Source organism: Ovis aries, chromosome 14, assembly GCF_016772045.2.
Source record: "Ovis aries strain OAR_USU_Benz2616 breed Rambouillet chromosome 14, ARS-UI_Ramb_v3.0, whole genome shotgun sequence".
Taxonomy (NCBI): Eukaryota; Metazoa; Chordata; class Mammalia; order Artiodactyla; family Bovidae; genus Ovis; species Ovis aries.
In genome coordinates this window covers 57175580-57194596 of record NC_056067.1, presented here as the reverse complement: position 1 = coordinate 57194596, position 19017 = coordinate 57175580, and the positions used below count along the sequence as shown (strand labels likewise).

Sequence of the window (19017 nt, the reverse complement as noted above, 5' to 3'; positions counted from 1 at the left end):
TATATACCTTTTAATTAGTTATCCCAATGAAACGAAAGAATGTCTGGAGTTTGTAAAGATCTTACTAGACCCACTCCCATAATTTACATTTAAAATAACAGGATTAACCAGAAGGTTTTCAGGAAGGAGAAACTGTCCTCAAGCAGGATACACTGTTGTTGTATAATCCCTAGTACAGGGGCTTCCCTGGTGGCTCAGAGGTTAAAGCGTCTGCCTTTGATGCAGAAGACCCAGGTTTGAACCCTGGGTCGGGAAGATCCCCTGGAGAAGGAAATGGCAATCCACTCCAGTATTGTTGCCTGGAGAATCCTGTGGACAGTGAAGCCTAGTAGGTTACAGTCCACGGGGTCACAAAGAGTCAGACACGACTGAGCGACTTCACCTTCACCTTCAATCCCTAGTATAGAGTTTAAATTGACTTGTGTAATTGACTAAGACTAAGGAATGCAGACAAAAAGGTCTTTCCTTTCCTTCTCCTTGAGAATTCCAGACCCCTCCCTCCTTGGGAACCCCCGGACTTCTTATCAACCTGCTTAGGAATTGACTCTCTCACTCTTGAGTGAAGTCTATGGCCGCAGCCCAGAATGTCAGCCATCCCTGGAATACAATGGACAGATGCCATGTGACTGTGGGAAGATTTCCTAATGTGACCCAAGTTGAAAACAGCAAGTACAGAGAGCTAGTTTTTCAATGAGAAGAGTGTCTGATGGTATACAATAATATACTTTTTTACATAGTAATATGCTCTAGCGCTCTTTACAGCATCAGACCTTGCTTCTATCACCAGTCACATCCACAGCTGGTTTTTGTTTTTGCTTTGGCTCCATCCCTTCATTCTTTCTGGAGTTATTTCTCCACTGATGTCCAGTAGCATATTGGGCACCTACTGACCTGGGGAGTCCTCTTTCAGTATCCTATCAATTTGCCTTTTCATACTGTTCATGTGGTTCTCTAGGCAAGAATACTGAAGTGGTTTGCCATTCCCTTCTCCAGCGGACCACATTCTGTCAGACCTCTCCACCATGACCCGCCCATCTTGGGTTGCCCCACAGGCATGGCTTAGTTTCATTGAGTTAGACAAGGGTGTGAACCTAGTGTGAGTACACTGACTTGTTTTCTGCGAATATGGTTTCGGTGTGTCTGCCCTCTTATGCCTTCTTGCAACATCTACCATTTTACTTGGGTTTCTCTTACCTTGGGAGTGGGGTATCTCTTCACAGCTGCTCCAGCAAAGTGCAGCTGCTGCTCCTTACCTTCGATGAGGGGTATCTCCACACCACTGCCCTTCCTGACCTTCAACGTGAGATAGCTCCTCTAGGCCTTCCTGCGCCCACTCAGCCACAGCCCCTTGGACTTTGGGTTGCTCCTCCTGGCCACTGCCCCTGGCCTCAGGCGCCGCCTCTGGCCTCAGGCATAGGGTGGCTCCTCCCGGCCGTTGCCCCTGGCCTCAGACGTGGGGTGGCTCCTCCCGGCTGCTGCCGGTTGCACTCAATATGGCAGCAAATTTGGAAAACTCAGCAGTGGCCATAGGACTGGAAAAGGTCAGTTTTCATTCCAATCCCAAAGAAAGGCAATGCAAAAGAATGCTCTAACTACCGCACAATTGCACTCATCTCACATGCTAGTAAAGTAATGCTCAAAATTCTTCACGCCAGGCTTCAGCAATACGTGAACCATGAGCTTCCTGATGTTCAAGCAGGTTTTAGAAAAGGCAGAGGAATAAGAGATCAAATTGCCAACATCCGCTGGATCATGGAAAAAGCAAGAGTGTTCCACAAAAACACCTATTTCTGCTTTACTTACTATGCCAAAACCTTTGACTGTGTGGATCACAAGAAACTGTGGAAAATTCTGAAAGAGATGGGAATACCAGACCACCTGACCTGCCTCTTGAGAAATCTGTATGCAGGTCAGGAGGCAACAGTTAGAACTGGACATAGAACAACAAACTGGTTCCAAATAGGAAAAGGAGTACGTCAACGCTGTCTATTGTCACCCTGCTTATTTAACTTCTATGCAGAGTATTTCATGAGAAACGCTGGACTGGAAGAAACACAAGCTAGAATCAAGATTGCTGGGAGAAATATCAATAACCTCAGATATGCAGATGACACCACTCTTATGGAAGAAAGTGAAGAGGAACTGAAAAGCCTCTTGATGAAAGTGAAAGAGGAGATTGAAAAAGTTGGCTTAAAGCTCAACATTCAGAAAACGAAGATCATGATATCCAGTCCCATCACTTTATGGGAAATAGAGAGGGAAATAGTGGAAACAGTGTCAGACTTTATTTTTCTGGGCTCCAAATTCACTGCAGATGGTGACTGCAGCCATGAAATTAAAAGATGCTTACTCCTTGGAAGAAAAGTTATGACCAACCTAGATAGCATATTGAAAAGCAGAGACATTACTTTGCCAGCTAAGGTCCGTCTAGTCAAGGCTATGGTTTTTCCTGTAGTCATGTATGGATGTGAGAGTTGGAGTGTGAAGAAGGCTGAGCGCCTAAGAACGATGGTTTTGAACTGTGGTGTTGGAGAAGACTCTTGAGAGTCCCTTGAACTGCAAGAAGAGCCAACCAGTCCATCCTAAAGGAAATTTGTCCTGAATATTCATTGGAAGGACTGATGCTGAAGCTGAAACTCCAATACTTTGGCCACCTGATGCCAAGAACTGACTCATTGGAAAAGAGCCTGATGCTGGGAAAGATTGAAGGCGGGAGGAGAAGGGGACAACAAAGGTTGAGATGGTTGGATGGTGTCACGGACTCAATGGATACATGCTTGAGTAAGCTCTGGGAGTTGGTGATTGTCAGATGTGCTGCAGTCCATGGGGTGGCAAAGAGTTGGACACAACTGAGTGACTGAACTGAACTGAAAAGAGCCAGGTACAAATCCATAGTTATTGAACTTTATGTGCTGTACAGATTTTACTGGTTTAATAGATTAGTAAGCAGAGAAAACAATCCTTTTGACCAGTTCTGAACCATTTCTGACCATTTCTATATAACTTTCTAAGTTTTTCCTTTGTAATCTTGAATGAGCCACATAAATAATTTTAGATTAAACAATATTGCTGTTCAAAATTGTTTGGAATATTTGATCAAATATTCAGAAAATGTAGAGCTTTGGATTTACTTCATTGGATCTGAGCTCGATTTTATGTAAAAAGAATTAAGTCAACACAGAGACCTTACTGAGCAACTGCATTGAACTGAACGCAGAGACCACTCTAATGGATGTTTTACCAGTAGAGGTAACTGGCAAAAGTATCAAAAACAGAAAAAATGTCATATACTGTTAACATTTTCATGCACACAAACATATACTAGTTGGGAGAAAAATGATTCATGTTTATAAAATCAGGAATAGATTTCTGTGCTTAAATCTTATAATTTATTTGTGGCAATATTCTGTATCTTTAAAATACACTAGGGTGGAAAAACACATAATGACAAAATTAGAGCTCTTCGTTCTGAATCTTTTATTCCTTTCAAAATCTCTATCATTTGTGTTGCATTATATTTTAGATATAACATTTAAAGATTCATAAGTAATAACATTCTTGTAAATATTGTAGAAAATACAAAGATGTGATAAGAATTCTGTCTGGAAAATGAGTGTGGAGTGTATTACCCATGGAAATGATCAGACCTGGGCTTGAGTGATGAAAACCTCCATTCTCAAAATGCAAGAACCTTACTAAACAGAGGTGAGTGTTCATTTTCCAAAGCAAAGGGAACTAAGAAGGCGCAGTTTGCTACATTAATTTTGGCAGCTTATACACATCCCTCACTAAATCTTTCAAAAATCCTTATGAAAGTCAAAAAGCAGGAACATCACAGTTCACAATATCACAATATCGCAGAAGCACCTGAACCAGGGAATGTGAGGTGTAGTGGGATAAATGTTAGCAGTGATCTGAATCCTGAAAAATATCAGTTTTATACAAAATTCACTTCTTATACAACTTCCATGTTCTGTATCCTAAGACTACACTTAAGAGTGAGTCCTTCCTGCCAATATAGACAAAGGTCTCATACTTTTCTCCTTCTATTCCCCAAACTTTCTGTGGAATTTTGGACCACTGAGGTAATTCTGTTCATGAGGACAATTTCTCAATCCTGTTCTAAATGTGTCAAGTTGCATATATATGTAAATTGATCCCTAATTTCCCCTGCTTCTCTAAGGTCCCAAACTGAACCACATGCCAATGAGAATCTCAGAACCTATGCCTCCCCATGTCGATCTCTCACAAAGGGAATATTTTCACCAGTTGAACGTCACTCATTCAGGTTAAGAATTCATCATGCTCTATAGAAAGCCAGGATACAGACAAGGGAGACAAGGTTCTCGGACACAAGGGAGAAGTGATCTAAAGAGCTGGTCCTCACTATGACAAGAAAAGGAAAAAATAAGAAGTTGATAACCAACTCCCCAGGCAGAAAAATTAGAAGCAGAGAACTAAAGGTTTGCAGGTTCCCTCAGTTCAAGTATTTTAGGGGGAAAAGCAGACGCAGCCCCAGACCCAGGACAGAACTGTCATTTCCTCCTCTTCTTCCTCCTGCTCTGTCTTCTCTGAGGATGTTATGTAGCAAACACACCTCTGCATATTGAAAATATACCTTCAAAGGCATCTGCACAGCTCTTTAACCTGCAACTACTTCACCTACAGACAGAAGAACCTTGAAAAGCTGAAAAGACCCACCTCTCCTGTCCTGTCTCAGGAGAGATTCAGGAACAATTACTTCCTACCTGGAGACCAGCCTTTCAACTTATTTCTTGATTTTTTTTCTCCTCAGAGAGAGCTCCTAACCCTCTGCTCACACAGGTGATGTAAGCTGACTGATTTCCCTGGTCCAAATCCAGCTAGACCATTCCTGCAGCCTCTCCTCAGACTGACGCCAGGCCTCAGTTCTCACAGATGGACCAGGAGCCACGTCCTTAACCCGGGCCTCCCCTGAGAGTCCCCTGGAGCACTTCCTACACACCACACTGATGCTCCCACAGGACCAAGACAGAACTTTGTGGGGAGGTTATCGCTTAACACTGGTCAGGTGATCTTGATAGGAAACCGGGTTGAAACCACTTACAAGGTTCTTTCTGAACCATTTCAGTGAATATGAACCCCTCGAAGTCAGGTCCCCACTCTAAGAAGTTATAAATCTGCAGTTCTGAAGAGGGGCCATGAAATGACTCTTCAGGAAGTTCCCTGTTTATTTTGACACTTCTCCACCAAGACCCACACTCAGAAGCCCTGAGCTTCAGCCCTCACCCTCAGCACACCTGAGACCTCCCAGGAGAGGTGGTTCTAGGGCAGGAATTTCTTAGGTCAAGGTTAGGACCAAGCAGAGAAAGCTCCAGTACTTGTGGTTCAGGTCTTTATAAGAGTCCTTGGGTGAAGTGCTGTGGGCTCCCCAGGCTGAGTGTGGATCGGTCCATTCAAACCAAGAGGAGCAGGAATCTGGTGAGCTCTGAGGGTGTCACTGAAGTGGGGCCTGTGCAGTAGACCCTGGGGTTCAGCAAGACTGCTGGTCTCAAGGTGGGTAGTCATCTAGTAGAGGTGCTCACAGGACTGGCTGGTGTGAGTTCAAGGACCTGCAGGCTGCCTGCTCCCCAGACAGACGCTGAGGCAGCAACAGCATGGAGTAGTTCAGGTCTGTATGATCCTTCTTAGAACCATCACAATGTCCCAGCAGTTACAGAAAGGGGGAAAAGTACAATGGAGAAATGATGGGGAATATCCAATTAGTTGAGGCTTAAAGGCAGTATGGAAACTAATTGTTACAGATATCATCCCTCTGTGCTAACAAAGAGTTTATTGTTAGGTATTTTCCCTTCAACCTTAAATCGGTAGGTTCACAATTCATTACACACCAACTTCATCACAAGAAATCATCCAGTTTTATTAACATGTCATATCACACAGTCAGAATAAAATCTTTTCCAGCCCACTGTATAACTGAATAAAATACAGATTACAAGCATAAACAACAATATTCATTCCTCTAATACAAGGATCTGAGAACTGTGATTCCTATGGTTACAAAATGGAGGTTAATCATTTACGAAACAAGACATACACTAACTACATGACTTTTCTGGGGGGGTTTCCATACATTTCTAGGGGATCAGAGATGTCTTTATCTGAAACATGTCAACTAATATTCATGACTTCTGTTGATATTATAAAGATACATCAAGATTTCAGTGAACTGTCATTGTATTTTACTTAAAAAACAAGTGACATAACTATTGAAAATGTACATCTTACTTAAATATGTGGAATTACTCCCTGAACACTTACATCATGGTGACCTATAGGGATGTTTGACCTGAATGAGTAACACCTCCATTTAGATGTACGTGTTACATTACTGTGTCCTTAATCTTCTAATGGAGAATAAATATAAATGATTTCTTCCTAGGATAGAAGGCCTTGTCTCATTTTTGAGACAGCAACCATCGAAAACATAACTTTGCATACACCCTAGAAATGAAGCATAGCAGCATGGAGTAATTTGAGAGTTGAATAACATTTATTTTGGTTTTCAAAATATTGACATGACAAATCATGTCAATATAAACAAAGACATATTGCTAATAATTGTACATTTCTAAATACCAACCTTCATGTTCTAAGCCATACTAACATATCAATTTTCTATCTATTTTAACTATGGATTACTATCTACAATACTCCTGAAGAGGAACTTCAAAAAAGAGGATTCATGAAATGCTTTCTATTGTGCGGGCTTCCCTGATAGCTCAGTTGGTAAAGAATCTGCCTCCCACTCCACTATTCTGGCCTGGAGAATTCCATGGACACAGTCCATGGGGATGCAAAGAGTTGGGACACAACTGAGCAACTTTCACTTTTTCTAGTGCACAATTTCTGATATTTATTTACATTTCATTTTTATTAAATACTTTTCTACATTTTCGTGATGTCATTCCTTCTCTTTCTTAAATAAATGGTCTTGTATTTTCTGAAGTGTATGTTTAGGACAAACCTCTTCCATCACTTATTACTAGGGTTTCTCTCTAGAACGTGCTATCTGATATCTAGTAAGGTGAGAGCTCTGATTAAAGCCTTTGCCACTTTCCTTACATTTGTAAGGTTTTTCCTCCAGTATGAATTCTCTGATGTTGAGTAAGATGTGAGTGCTTGATGAAGGCTTTTCCACATTCTTTGCATTTGTAAGGTTTCTCTCCAGTATGAATTCGCTGGTGTTGAGCAAGAGTTGACTGGTCCCTGAAGGCGTTTCCACATTCTTTACATTTATAAGGTTTTTCTCCAGTATGAATTCTCTGATGGTAAGTAAGACCTGAGTGCCTGCTAAAGTCTTTGCCACAATCCTTACATTTATAAGGCCTCTCCCCAGTATGAATTCGCTGGTGTTGAGTAAGAGTTGACTGGTGTCTGAAGGCGTTTCCACATTCTTTACATTTATACGGTTTTTCTCCAGTATGAATTCTCTGATGGTAGGTAAGACCTGCGTGCCTGCTAAAGTCTTTGCCACAATCCTTACATTTATAAGGCCTCTCCCCAGTATGAATTCGCTGGTGTTGAGTAAGAATTGAGTTCTGTCTAAAGGATTTCCCACATTCTGTACATTTATAAGGTTTCTCTCCAGTATGATTTCCCTGATGGTAAGTAAGACCTGAGCACTGGTGAAATTCTTTGCCACAATCCTTACACTTATAAGGCTTCTCCCCAGTATGAATTCTCTGGTGTTGAGTAAGATGTGACTTCTGAGTAAAAGCTTTGCCACACTTTGTACATTTATAATGCTCCTCCCTAGTGTTAATTCGCTGGGGTTGAATAAGACTTGAGTGGTGACTGAAGACTTTTCTGCATTCTTTACATTTATAAAGCTTCTCTCCAGTGTGAATTCTCTGATGGCAAGTAAGCCCTGAGGACCGGTTAAATTCTTTGCCACAATCCTTACATTTATAAGGCTTCTCCCCAGTATGAATTCTCTGGTGTTCGGTAAGACGTGACTTCTGATTAAAGGCTTTGCCACACTTTGTACATTTATAAGGCTTCTCCCCAGTGTGAATTCGCTGGTGTCGACTAAGGTTTGAGGAAGACATAAATGCTTTTCCACATTCTTTACATTCATAAAGTTTCTTGCCAGTGTGGACTTGCTGATCTTGACTAAGCTCTGAATTCTGATTAAGGGTGTTGCCACACCCTGTACATTTGAAAGGTTTCCATCCTGAATGAATTTTCCTGTGTCTACTTAGACTGGTTGAGTTAGTAAAGGCTTTCTCATATTGCTTACACTTGTAACTTTTCTGCGGATTCTGAATACTCTGCTGTTGAGTGAGATTTGAAGACTGAATAGAAACATCACCATATTCACAATTGTAAGTCTTCTCTCCAGTATGTGTACTCTCATTTAGTGGAAAACCTGATGTTTGATAAAAGATATTCCTCCATGTACTATTTTTAGAATCTTTGTCTGAAGATTGAGGTCCCTGATATTTCATAGGGTTAGAGTCTTTTTCAGTTTTACACTCACTTTCATTGCATGAATGGCTTCTCACTCCATCATAAATATGCTTGTAATTATTGGGTGTAGAGCTCTTACTTAAGGCCTGACTCGTGCAATTACACGTGAGAAGTTGTTCTGTATTAACCGTATCATGATGTGTATTGAAAAATGATGGTAGGATTAACTCTCTTCCATTATTATCAACATCACACGTTTTGGAACAGAGAGAAACTGTTTGTTGGTGGAAGAATAATGACCCCTTGCTCACAGATCCCTCAGACTGATTATATTGTGAGTTTTCCCCATCATTTTTAAATTTCTGGTTTTCAGACGTGCTTGAATGCATGTGTAATCGAAGCCTGTGTTCCGAGAGGTTTGTAGGAGTACTTGGAGTAGAGACTGGATGACTTTCCAGATTTTCCACATTTCCCTTCAGAGAACGTGTATGTTTCAAAAAATGATTTAAGCCTTTGCTTGAAGAGATACACTTCTCTGCAGATGTTGATAACTGAAATGGATGTTTTCTGCAGTTTGACTCACATTGCTGATTTCTTTTGGCAGTAATGTCTGCATTGTGTGATACTGTCTCTGTTTCTTTCTGTCCATATAAACATCTTCTAGGTCTTTCACATACCCCTGTATATTCCTGGTCTTTTATTAAACGTTCGTTTCCAAGGTGAGCTCTTTCATATATTCCTAGGTTTACTTTTTGGATTAAATTTTCTAATCTTGGATTCTTTGACATCAAACCATGGGTGTTGTGAGAAGACAGAGCTGAAAGATACCAAATGAAAGTTTTCTTATCTACTATTCTTATCTACTGGGGCTGGTGTGAGCTCAGCTGGGACCGAAGGGGAGCCTCATTCTCTGTGGGAAGAGAACATGGCAACAGTCTTGGCAGCAGGACAGAGTGAGACCTGTACGCAGGGTACTGATCCCAGCCCTGCCCACCCAGCCTGAGAGTGTCCACTGCTGCAGACAAAGGCTGGGTGCTGGAATGTGGGGTCTGGAGAGCAGACCCAGGCAGAGGACTGCTGCGGGCTGTGAGGAGACATCCTGAGGGGACGGGGGTAAGGGAGGAGCTCTATAAATAAGAATGCTTATGGAGGAAGCCTGAATCACCAGAGAGCAGAGCGCCGTTGTTGAGTGATGCCCAAAGGGAAGACCTACCATTGCAGCCCCTCTCCCCCTGCGCTGGCTCCTCCTCCCCCAGCATTCAGAAGGGCCACCACCCTGGTGGGCTCTATTGACCTCCAGCCACAGCCTCCCCCCATGCACCTCCTCCACAATCAGCAGACTCCTGTGCTCTGGGGCAGCCTCTGGAGCAGACACCTGTGGGTGGCCCACACACAGAGAAGGAGCTGAAACCTCAGCTGAGCCCCAGGGTTAAGGAAGAAAACCTGAAGTCTCTCCTCATGGTTACACAAACCATGCTTTAACACCTGCAACTGGCTTTGTCAACTCAGCCCCTACAGAACATCCAAATGGACAACCAGGGCTCCCCCAGTCACGGGAGGTGCAGCTTTAGCAGCTGTGGACTTTGTGGGGAGGTATACTAGGGGGTGGTGCCAGGCCAGAGTCTGAGCTGCCCTCATAGCACCACAGCAGGTCCAGCTCCTGAATACAATTCTGGGACCTTCGTTCACTGGATCTGTGCTGGTGTTCCAGTGAAAACAACATCTGAGAGACATCAGAGCAATGTGCCAGCATGCCCATGATTGAAGGGGGACCAAGAGCAGTGCCAACATGGGATCACATGAGACTCACACAGAACATGAGCACACCCAAGGTGAACATCCCCAGAGGAGCAATCCTTAGTGGCTTCTCTCCCAGTGGGTGTCCTCCAATCCTACCTCCCTTGACCACAGATCGGAATCACAGCGAAGAAACAGATCTGGGGGCTCTTCTCCACCAATCAGGGAGCAGACCCCACCCCTGACAGGGCAGTGACAACCACAGAGCCAAGGGGAAGCTCCCCTCAATATGCAGGGGAGGCTCACGTCACAATGACAGCAATCAAAGCCCAGATCAAGGGGATAAGGGTACAAGCCTGTGGACCAACCTCACCCCCCTAGGGGGAAGACAACAGAGCTAGAGGATCTAGGATCCTGAAGCCTGCAGAACAGACCACAAACCCAGAAAATGTGACAAAATGAGAGGACAAAGAAGTATGGTGTAGAGGAAAGAGCAAGACAAAAAGCTACTAGAACCACTAAATGAAGGGACCGGCAGTCTAATGATTACTCTTCGAATTAAGTCATCTTAAATGCAGATACCACTAGGTGCCCTCTAATTCTTTAACCCACTTTTTATTTTAGCGTGTTCTATATGATGTTTCAATATAAAAATCATAAATGATACTGACATAGGTCTAATCAGAAAGCGAGGACATGTAGGACAAAGTCTGGGGAAGCTGATAACAAGATTAATTAAATAAAGAAGCAGTTCTTGAGGAATTAAGAAATGAGACTTTGAAAATATGGTGTGAACACTATCAATGCTCTGTGGAGATCAAATTGGGAAGGAAATCTTAAAAAGAGTAGATATCTATACGTAAAATGGATGCTCTTTACTGTACAACATTGTAAACCAGTTGTATTCCAATGACAATGTTTTAAAAAGATTCTATTATCTAAACATTGCAATAGTTTGAAACCATTAAAAATATGTTGGAAAATGTTTTAAGCTCTTATGCCAATTTATTTGAAAATTCTTTCAGTTAATTGAATATATTTAAGTCTTCTACCATTGAGGAATTGAGGCAAATACACTTAACATTTCATAGGAGTTCATATGAAGAAACCAGAAACTTTGAAGTAACCCTGAGATTGGCATTCTTTCTCTTTAGGGAGGTTTTGGTTTATGCAGTGAAGAAATTACTTAAATTCAAAATTTACAAGATCCTATTTGAAGCTTCCAGTGTTTTAGAAATTAAAGTCAGGAAAACACACACACACACACACACACACACACACACACACACACACACAAAACCTCTGTCCCCAATATTCTTAAAAGTTTCGCAGCATGTCTACAATTCCACTCACACACTGCCATCTAGAGGTACAAACCTTAATAGGAGCGTCGTACAGTTTTTCAGAAATGTGCAGTTTTCCTAGGACCCCAACCCCCACCCAAGAAATGGAATAGTAATCGATTCATGCAGGTTGTCACAGGCCAAGAGAAGGATGTCTATTCTCACTGTGATTAAGAAAAGTAATCACTGGAGATGAATTCAGGAATGATTTAAAGAGACAGAATGGCGCAGGTGATATCCGCCTATGACAGCAACAGAAAGAAACCCAGACTTCTCTACAATCATTTCCATTGAAGCAGATCTTCCCAAACCACATGACAAAGGATGAATTCCTCACTAATCCTTGGACCCGTCGTTGACTCATCGGCTCCATCCATTCACACCTACCTGTGTATATGGCTGGCGTCTCCAGTCTCCTTTCATCCCAGGGAGTCTTCATTTGCTCCAGAAAGGTGACCAGGTCTGGCTTAGAGACCACAAGACCTGCTATCAGGAAAAGGAATATTTGTTTTGCTAGAGATTCATCAGTTTCCAATCTAATATGTATTCAAGTGAGAAGAGAAGACACATGTGCTAAGTTGCTCCAGTCATGTCTGACTCTTTGTCACCCTGTGGACTGTAGCCCGCCAGGTTCTTCTGTCCATGGGAGTGTCCAGGCAAAAATACTGAGTGGGTTGCCATGTCCTCCTCCAGGAGTTTGTCCCAACCCAGGGATCGAACCCATTTCTTTTTACATTTCGTGCATTGGCATGCAGGTTCATTACAACTAGTGCCACCTGGGAAGCCCAGAGAAGGCATGGTAGAATGTAATACAGCCTAGAAATAAAGTATTTGGGGACATAATTTCCTAAGCTGTATTAACATTCCCTGGTGGCTCAGCTGGTAAAGAAGCCACCTGCACTGTGGGAGACCTGTATTTGATGCCTGGGTTAGGAAGATCCTCTGGAGAAGGGAACAGCCACCCACTCCACTATTCTGCTCTGGAGAATTCCATGGACTACTCCATAGGGTCGCAAAGAGTCAGACATGACTGGAATCTTGCTCATTACATTATTACATTATTAACATTCTAGAGAAGGCATGGTTAAATGTTAATATAGCCTAGAAAATTATATCCCCAAATACTTTATCGAAGCAGTTTTAACACATAAAGAAAAGATCTTGAGATTCTAGTCAAGTACTACTAAGGCCAAAGTAAGTAAGTAGGAGAAATCTGATTTATAAAGGAGAGAGGCACCCTTTCATACCACAGAACCTACAGAATTACCACTCACCTAGAAGAAGGAGGCAGATTCCATCAAGGAAAAGTCAGAATCATAATGAATCATCATGAAGTCTTCTTTCTCAACTCATAAATATCCATTTTCCCATAGAAAGCAGGGATCTGAAGCTATTATAAGGAGCAGAAGATTCTAGGAGACATTCTAGAAATGCAGGAACCAAAACCCAGTGGGTAGAGAAGGGATTCTGGAAGGCAGTTATCCTCACCCAAGGAGGCCAGGTTCCTGTAGTTCTCTAACATCACGTCCCTGTACAATTCTCGCTGACTGAGGTCCAGACATTCCCACTCCTCTTGAGTGAAGTCTATGGCCACATCCTGGAATGTCAGCCGTCCCTGAAATACAAAGTACAGGTGCCATGTGGCCATGGGGAGACTTCCTAATGTGACCCAATAGGAAAACAGCAAGAGAAATGGTTTTGATTTAGGAGAATGTCTGGTGTTACACAAGAATACAATTTTTACACAGTAATATCTTCTACCACATTTTTAACCCGAAGAAAAGAGGATGAGATACGATCCATCAACCACTACAGAAATTATTCTGATTTGGAAGAGAAATTATAATCAGATCAACATTGGCATATTTATTTTTGAGTGTTGTACTCAGTTGACAGACGATAAACTGTCTATCAAAAGAAACAGGAAATATTTTTTAAAAGCACTTCCTGATCCAAATGTTCTGGAGTGGGCTCAGTGTGCCACATTTTTCACAAGCTTATTTGAACTAGTAATGTTGAAAATTCTGCTCCATGAGTGACAATGTTTGAACAGCAACAAAGTAGAATAGTAAGCAAAGAATTCATATTTAACTTTGAATTTTAAGTGCTTTACAGATTTTACAGGTCAGATAGGATAGTAACCTTGGCGACAAGAATCATTTTAATGATCTGGTATATACTACTCTCTGAGAGTTTTCAGAGTCTTGAATGTATAACAGAAATAATTTAAAATCAGTGATGTTGCTGTAGCATCTTCTGGCAAATATTTTAACAAACTTTGTTGAAATGACAGCTTAAGGGATGGGGGAGCCTGGTGGGTTGCCGTCTATGGGGTCGCACAGAGTTGGACACCACTGGAGCGACTTAGCATCAGCAGCAACTTTTACTTCAGTTTGTGACCCTAGACTTTAATCAAACACAGACAAACGCACAGAGCTAACTCTAATGAAAGTTTATAGAAATTACTGTATTTCTAAATAATACTAAAAACAGGAAAAGTGTTAGTCACTCAGTCTTGTCCTACTCTTTGCAACCTGTAGCCTGCCAGACTTCTCTGTCCACGGGATTCTCAAGGCACGAATACTGGAGTGGGTAGCTATTCCCTGCTTCAGGGACTCTTCAAAAAAAAGAAAAAGAAAAAATCAATCAAATGATGTTAACATGTTCATGCCTACAGACATACACTAAAATGGGACTGTATACTTATTAAGAGACAAATTGTCATGTCAATAAAATCAGGATAATTTTTAACTGATTGAAAATGTACACAAATATTTGAAGATGATATTTTTAGGTAGGTAGAATAGGGAAAAGGAGTCCAAAATGGCGGTGACTAAAAGACAAGGAAGGTCAAAGGAAGGTCCAAAGACCAGAGTGAAGACTTCAGGTAGAACAAACAGCACTCCTGGCTAAACCTAATTTGCATAGGGCAGGCCCAGGTCGAGGAGAAAACATATAAAAGGAGGAGCCAAAGCGCTTTCTCCTTCTTTTTCTCTCCCGCGTGCATGTGGTCTTTCTATCTTCCTCCCTCCGCCACGGGCTCCTCCATTCTCTTCTCTGCATCTGAATGCAGAATTCCAAAGAATAGCAAGAAGAGATAAGAAAGCGTTCTTCAGAGATCAATGCAAAGAAATAGAGGAAAACAACAGAATGGGAAAGACTAGAGGTCTCTTCAAGAAAATTAGAGATACCAAGGGAATATTTCATGCAAAGATGGGCTCGATAAAGGACAGAAATTGTCTGGACCTAACAGAAGCAGAAGATGTTAAGAAGAGGTGGAAAGAAAACACAGAAGAATTGTACAAAAAAGATCTTCACAACCTGGATAATCACGATGGTGTGATCACTCATCTAGAGCCAGACATCCTGGAATGTGAAGTCAAGTGGGCCTTAGAAAGCATCTCTACGAACAAAGCTAGTGGAGGTGATGGAATTCCAGTTGAGCTATTTCAAATCCTAAAAGACGATGCTGTGAAAGTGCTGTACTCAGTATGCCAGCAAATTTGGAAAACTCAGCAGTGGCCACAGGACTGGAAAAGATCAGTTTTCATTCCAATCCCAAAGAAAAGCAATGCCAAAGAATGCTCAAACTACAGCATAACTGCACTCATCTCACATGCTAGCAAAGTAATGCTCAAAATTCTCCCTGCCAGGCTTCAGCAATACATGAACTGTGAACTTTCTGATGTTCAAGCTGGTTTTGGAAAAGGCAGAGGAATCAGAGATCAAATTGCCAACATTTGCTGGATCATGGAAAAGCAAGAGAATTCCACAAAAATATCTATTTCTGCTTTATTGACTATGCCAAACCCTTTGACGGTGGGGATCACAATAAACTGTGGAAAATTGTGAGAGAGATGAGAATACCAGACCACCTGACCTGCCTCTTGAGAAATCTGTATGCAGGTCAGGAAGCAACAGTTAGAACTGGACATGGAACAACAGACTGGTTCCAAATAGGAAAGGAGTATGTCAAGGCTGTATATTGTCACCCTGCTTATTTAACTTCTATGCAGAGTACATCATGACTCAACTGAACAACAACAAGGGCGTTTGCCATCTGTCTCTGGGGAGAATGAACCCTATGGTGCTGCAACTGACTTCAGTCCCCTTAAGGGAGTTCAGGGTGGATTGAGGCACTCTGCTCCAGGGAATCTGCTGAAACAGGTCTTTCAGTTCAGTTCAGTCACGCAATCCTGCCTGACTCTTTGCAACCCCATGAATTGCAGCACACCAGGCCTCCCTGTTCATCACCAACTCCCAGAGTTCACTCAGATTCACGTCCATCGAGTCCGTGATGGCATCCAGCAATCTCATCCTCTGTCGTCCCCTTCTCCTCCTGCCCCCAATCCCTCCCAGCATGAGAGTCTTTTTCAATGAGTCAACTCTTCTCATGTGGTGGCCAAAATACTGGAGTTTCAGCTTTAGCATCATTCCTTCCAAAGACATCCCAGGGCTGATCTCTTCAGAATGGACTGGTTGGATCTCCTTGCAGTCCAAGGGATTCTTAAGAGTCTTTTCCAACACCACAGTTTAAAAGCATCAATTCTAGAGTCTGATATTTTCAGGAATTGCTTTTATGATCCCAATCCTTGCATCTCTTCATATCTAGAAAAGCACTAAACCACTAAATGATGACTTCAGTTCCTCACGACTTGCAGGAAACCTTTTGTAAAGTAAGTGCTTGATTGCACTGAACTCCCCCTTCACTAAAGTCACATACTGACCTTCCCCCACTGTCTCTTTGGAGCAGTTTCTCAGAGTTCTCTGAGATGCTGTCTCTTGGGCTGCTGTCCTCATTTTGTCCCAAATAAAACTTAATTCACATCTCTCAAATTGTGCATCTGTTTTAGCTGACAGTGTTCATTTTTCAAAGCAAAGAGTAACTAAGAAGATACAGCATTTCCTCATTAACTGTGATAGGCATATCCATCACTTTTTCTTTCCAAGACCCTTGTTCAAGACAAAAAAACAAAAATAAACAAAAAAAAAAACTGAATTTCATAGCGTGGAAATCTCACAGAAGCAATGAATGTTAGAGGTCACGGGGTAAGAGTACATGAAAAAATGCATATCACTGCCAGGCATCTTGGCAATATTAGGAAAACCATGATCTCAATCTATCATGAAAAATGTCAGGTTTCTGCAAATTCCACCTCCTATATACCTCCCATGATCTGTAGCTTAATAGTCCATCTAATTAGTATATTTTTCTTATCGGTATAGAGGATTGTCTCTGCTACTTCTGAAAAATTCAGGAATGCTGAGTTCATTCTATTAACAAGGGCATTTTCTTACTCCTGTTCTAGAGAGCTGAATTGTATCCACATGTAAATTCATCAAGGCATTTCCCCGACTTCCCTAAGATCCTAACACTGAACCACATCCCAATGGGATTCTCAAATACCAGTGCCTTCCCGTATTGATCTCTCACAAAGGGAATGTATTCAACATTGAAACTCACTATTTCATGTTGAGAATTCATCATGCTCTACAGAAAGCCAGGATACAGACAATGGAGAAAAGGCTCTGGAATATGAGGGAAACAAAACCTGAAGAGCTGGTTTTCACTATTTAAAAAAAAAAAAAGAAGGAAAAAAATAAGAAGGTGATAACAAGCACTCCAGGCAGAAAACTTAGAAGCAGAGAACTAAAGGTTTGCAGATTCTCAGTCCAGTCATGTCAGGAGGAAAAGCAGAAACAGCCCAGACGGGAGGCAGGACAATTACCTGAGAAGCTGCCATTTCCTCCTCTTCTTCCTCCTGCTCTGTGTCTTCTGTGGGGATACGACGTCTCAAACTCACAACTGCATGTTGAGAAAATAACTTCAAAGGCATCCATATGAAGAAGCTAAGCTACTCCATTTTGTTAACAGAAAAACTCCATTTTGTAAGGTTCCGGGAAAAGAGCCTTTGGAAATCCCCTGACCTCACCCCACTACCCACGAGCCAATTGGACCCCAGACCAAAATCTCCTGACTTAATGCTCAGGAACTTGTAGTCTACCTAGACAATAGGGACCAATCAAGAACCAACACAGAACCCTTCGAAAGAAAGTGACCAATCAGACGTTCCCCTACCTAGAAATCCTTTTTTTCCAAGTATACTCCCTATATAAGCAATGTAATCCAAAACCCGGGGCTCCTCCCTATAGCAGCTGCATAGGTGAGAGCCCCAGCTGGAGCTTGGTGATAAAAACTCTCTTGCTTTTGCATCGGATATTGGCTCCCTGGTGGTCATTGGGAGATTTCGCGACTTGGGCATAACACATACAGCCCTTTAACCTGCAACTGCTGCAGTGAAAAAGAAGTTTTCTTGTTTCTCTCACCCTTTTCTGAGCTCTTTGCTGACTTTCTGTGTTCCTGATCTGTAGTGGGTAATCAAGACTAACTTGAATGCCAATCACATGCTGGTGTTTCTCTCAATTTGCAAAATTTCCCGGCTAGTTCCTCTCCTTCCTTTTTGCATTACAGAGAGCAGGCCACAGAACAATTCACCAAAGACAATGGACCCTACTTCTGGGCTACCAGGGCTACCTGGCTACGAGGGTTTTTAAAAAATGCAAGAGGAAGACCTGCATTCAGGACCCTGAGGGAAACCTCACATTTGGCACATCTGAGACCTCAGGAAAGGAGGATTTAGGGTGGGAACTTCTAGAAGCAAAGGTCAACCTGATTTCCTGGGGAGAAGCTCTTTCTAGGATGCGTGTGGTGGTCCTCAGCCTGTACCTGCGCCCTTGGGGTAAGGGAGGGGAGAGGTGACTGTTTGGTGGGAATCACCTGCGGGACTTGGGTTCCTGCCAGGCTTTACTTGCAGAATTCTTCCCAAAGATGTCCTTAGTTTTTTTCACCCTCCTCTGCAGCCTGTGTCCCGGTTTTCACAAAATGATTTACATTGTGACCACCTCTCTGCAGGTGTGGCACCTCCAACTTCAGAGACCATGAGCCTGGAGGTATTTCCATCACAGCTTTCTTTTGACAATAAACCGGAGGCAGCGGGAGGCCTGGCGAGCTGCAATCCATGGGGTCGCAAAGAGTAGGACAGGACTGAGCAGCTGAACTGAACTGAACTGAGCAGGACACGCTAGGTTAACAAGTGTGTGTGGGCAGAGACAAATGCCTTTGAAAATGATGCCCTAAATGCTATCTGATGACCAACCAAGGAAATAATGATTGGTTGCCGGGAGCCAGTGTGAGGAATCCCGCCCGTGATAAGGTCATGAGGAAGGAAGCTGATATACGCAAGGCGTGCTCAGACTTCAGGGACCCTCTGGAAATTCCTAAGCATGTACCCCAACAAAAATCTGCCGGCTTTTGTGCTCTGCTTTTCCACTCTTCTGACATTTTCTGGAAAAAGTCAATTCAGGGCTTTAGTCTCCTGCATTTGAAAGAGTGTTTCAATCCAAAAAACCCTCTGATGGCTTTCTAGCCTGCCTGCAGGACTCCTACAGCTGCGCATGTGATTGTTTGAGGCCTCCTGACCGCAGG

General features: G+C 42.5%; 1 protein-coding gene and 1 non-coding gene across 2 annotated transcripts; one reads left to right on the top strand and one right to left on the bottom strand.

Annotated features, from left to right (window-relative positions):
- Positions 1 to 183: 183 nt before the first annotated feature.
- TRNAQ-UUG (transfer RNA glutamine (anticodon UUG)) lies at positions 184 to 255 on the top strand. Its single transcript has one exon. It is a non-coding gene; the product is annotated as a tRNA-Gln (tRNA).
- Positions 256 to 6965: 6710 nt separating this feature from the next.
- LOC121816437 (zinc finger protein OZF-like) lies at positions 6966 to 8855 on the bottom strand. Its single transcript, XM_060398814.1, is given in 3 exon segments — positions 6966 to 7120; positions 7122 to 7769; positions 7845 to 8855. Coding segments are annotated over 3 exon segments (1740 nt in total). The 5' UTR covers positions 8841 to 8855; the 3' UTR covers positions 6966 to 7024.
- Positions 8856 to 19017: the final 10162 nt, after the last annotated feature.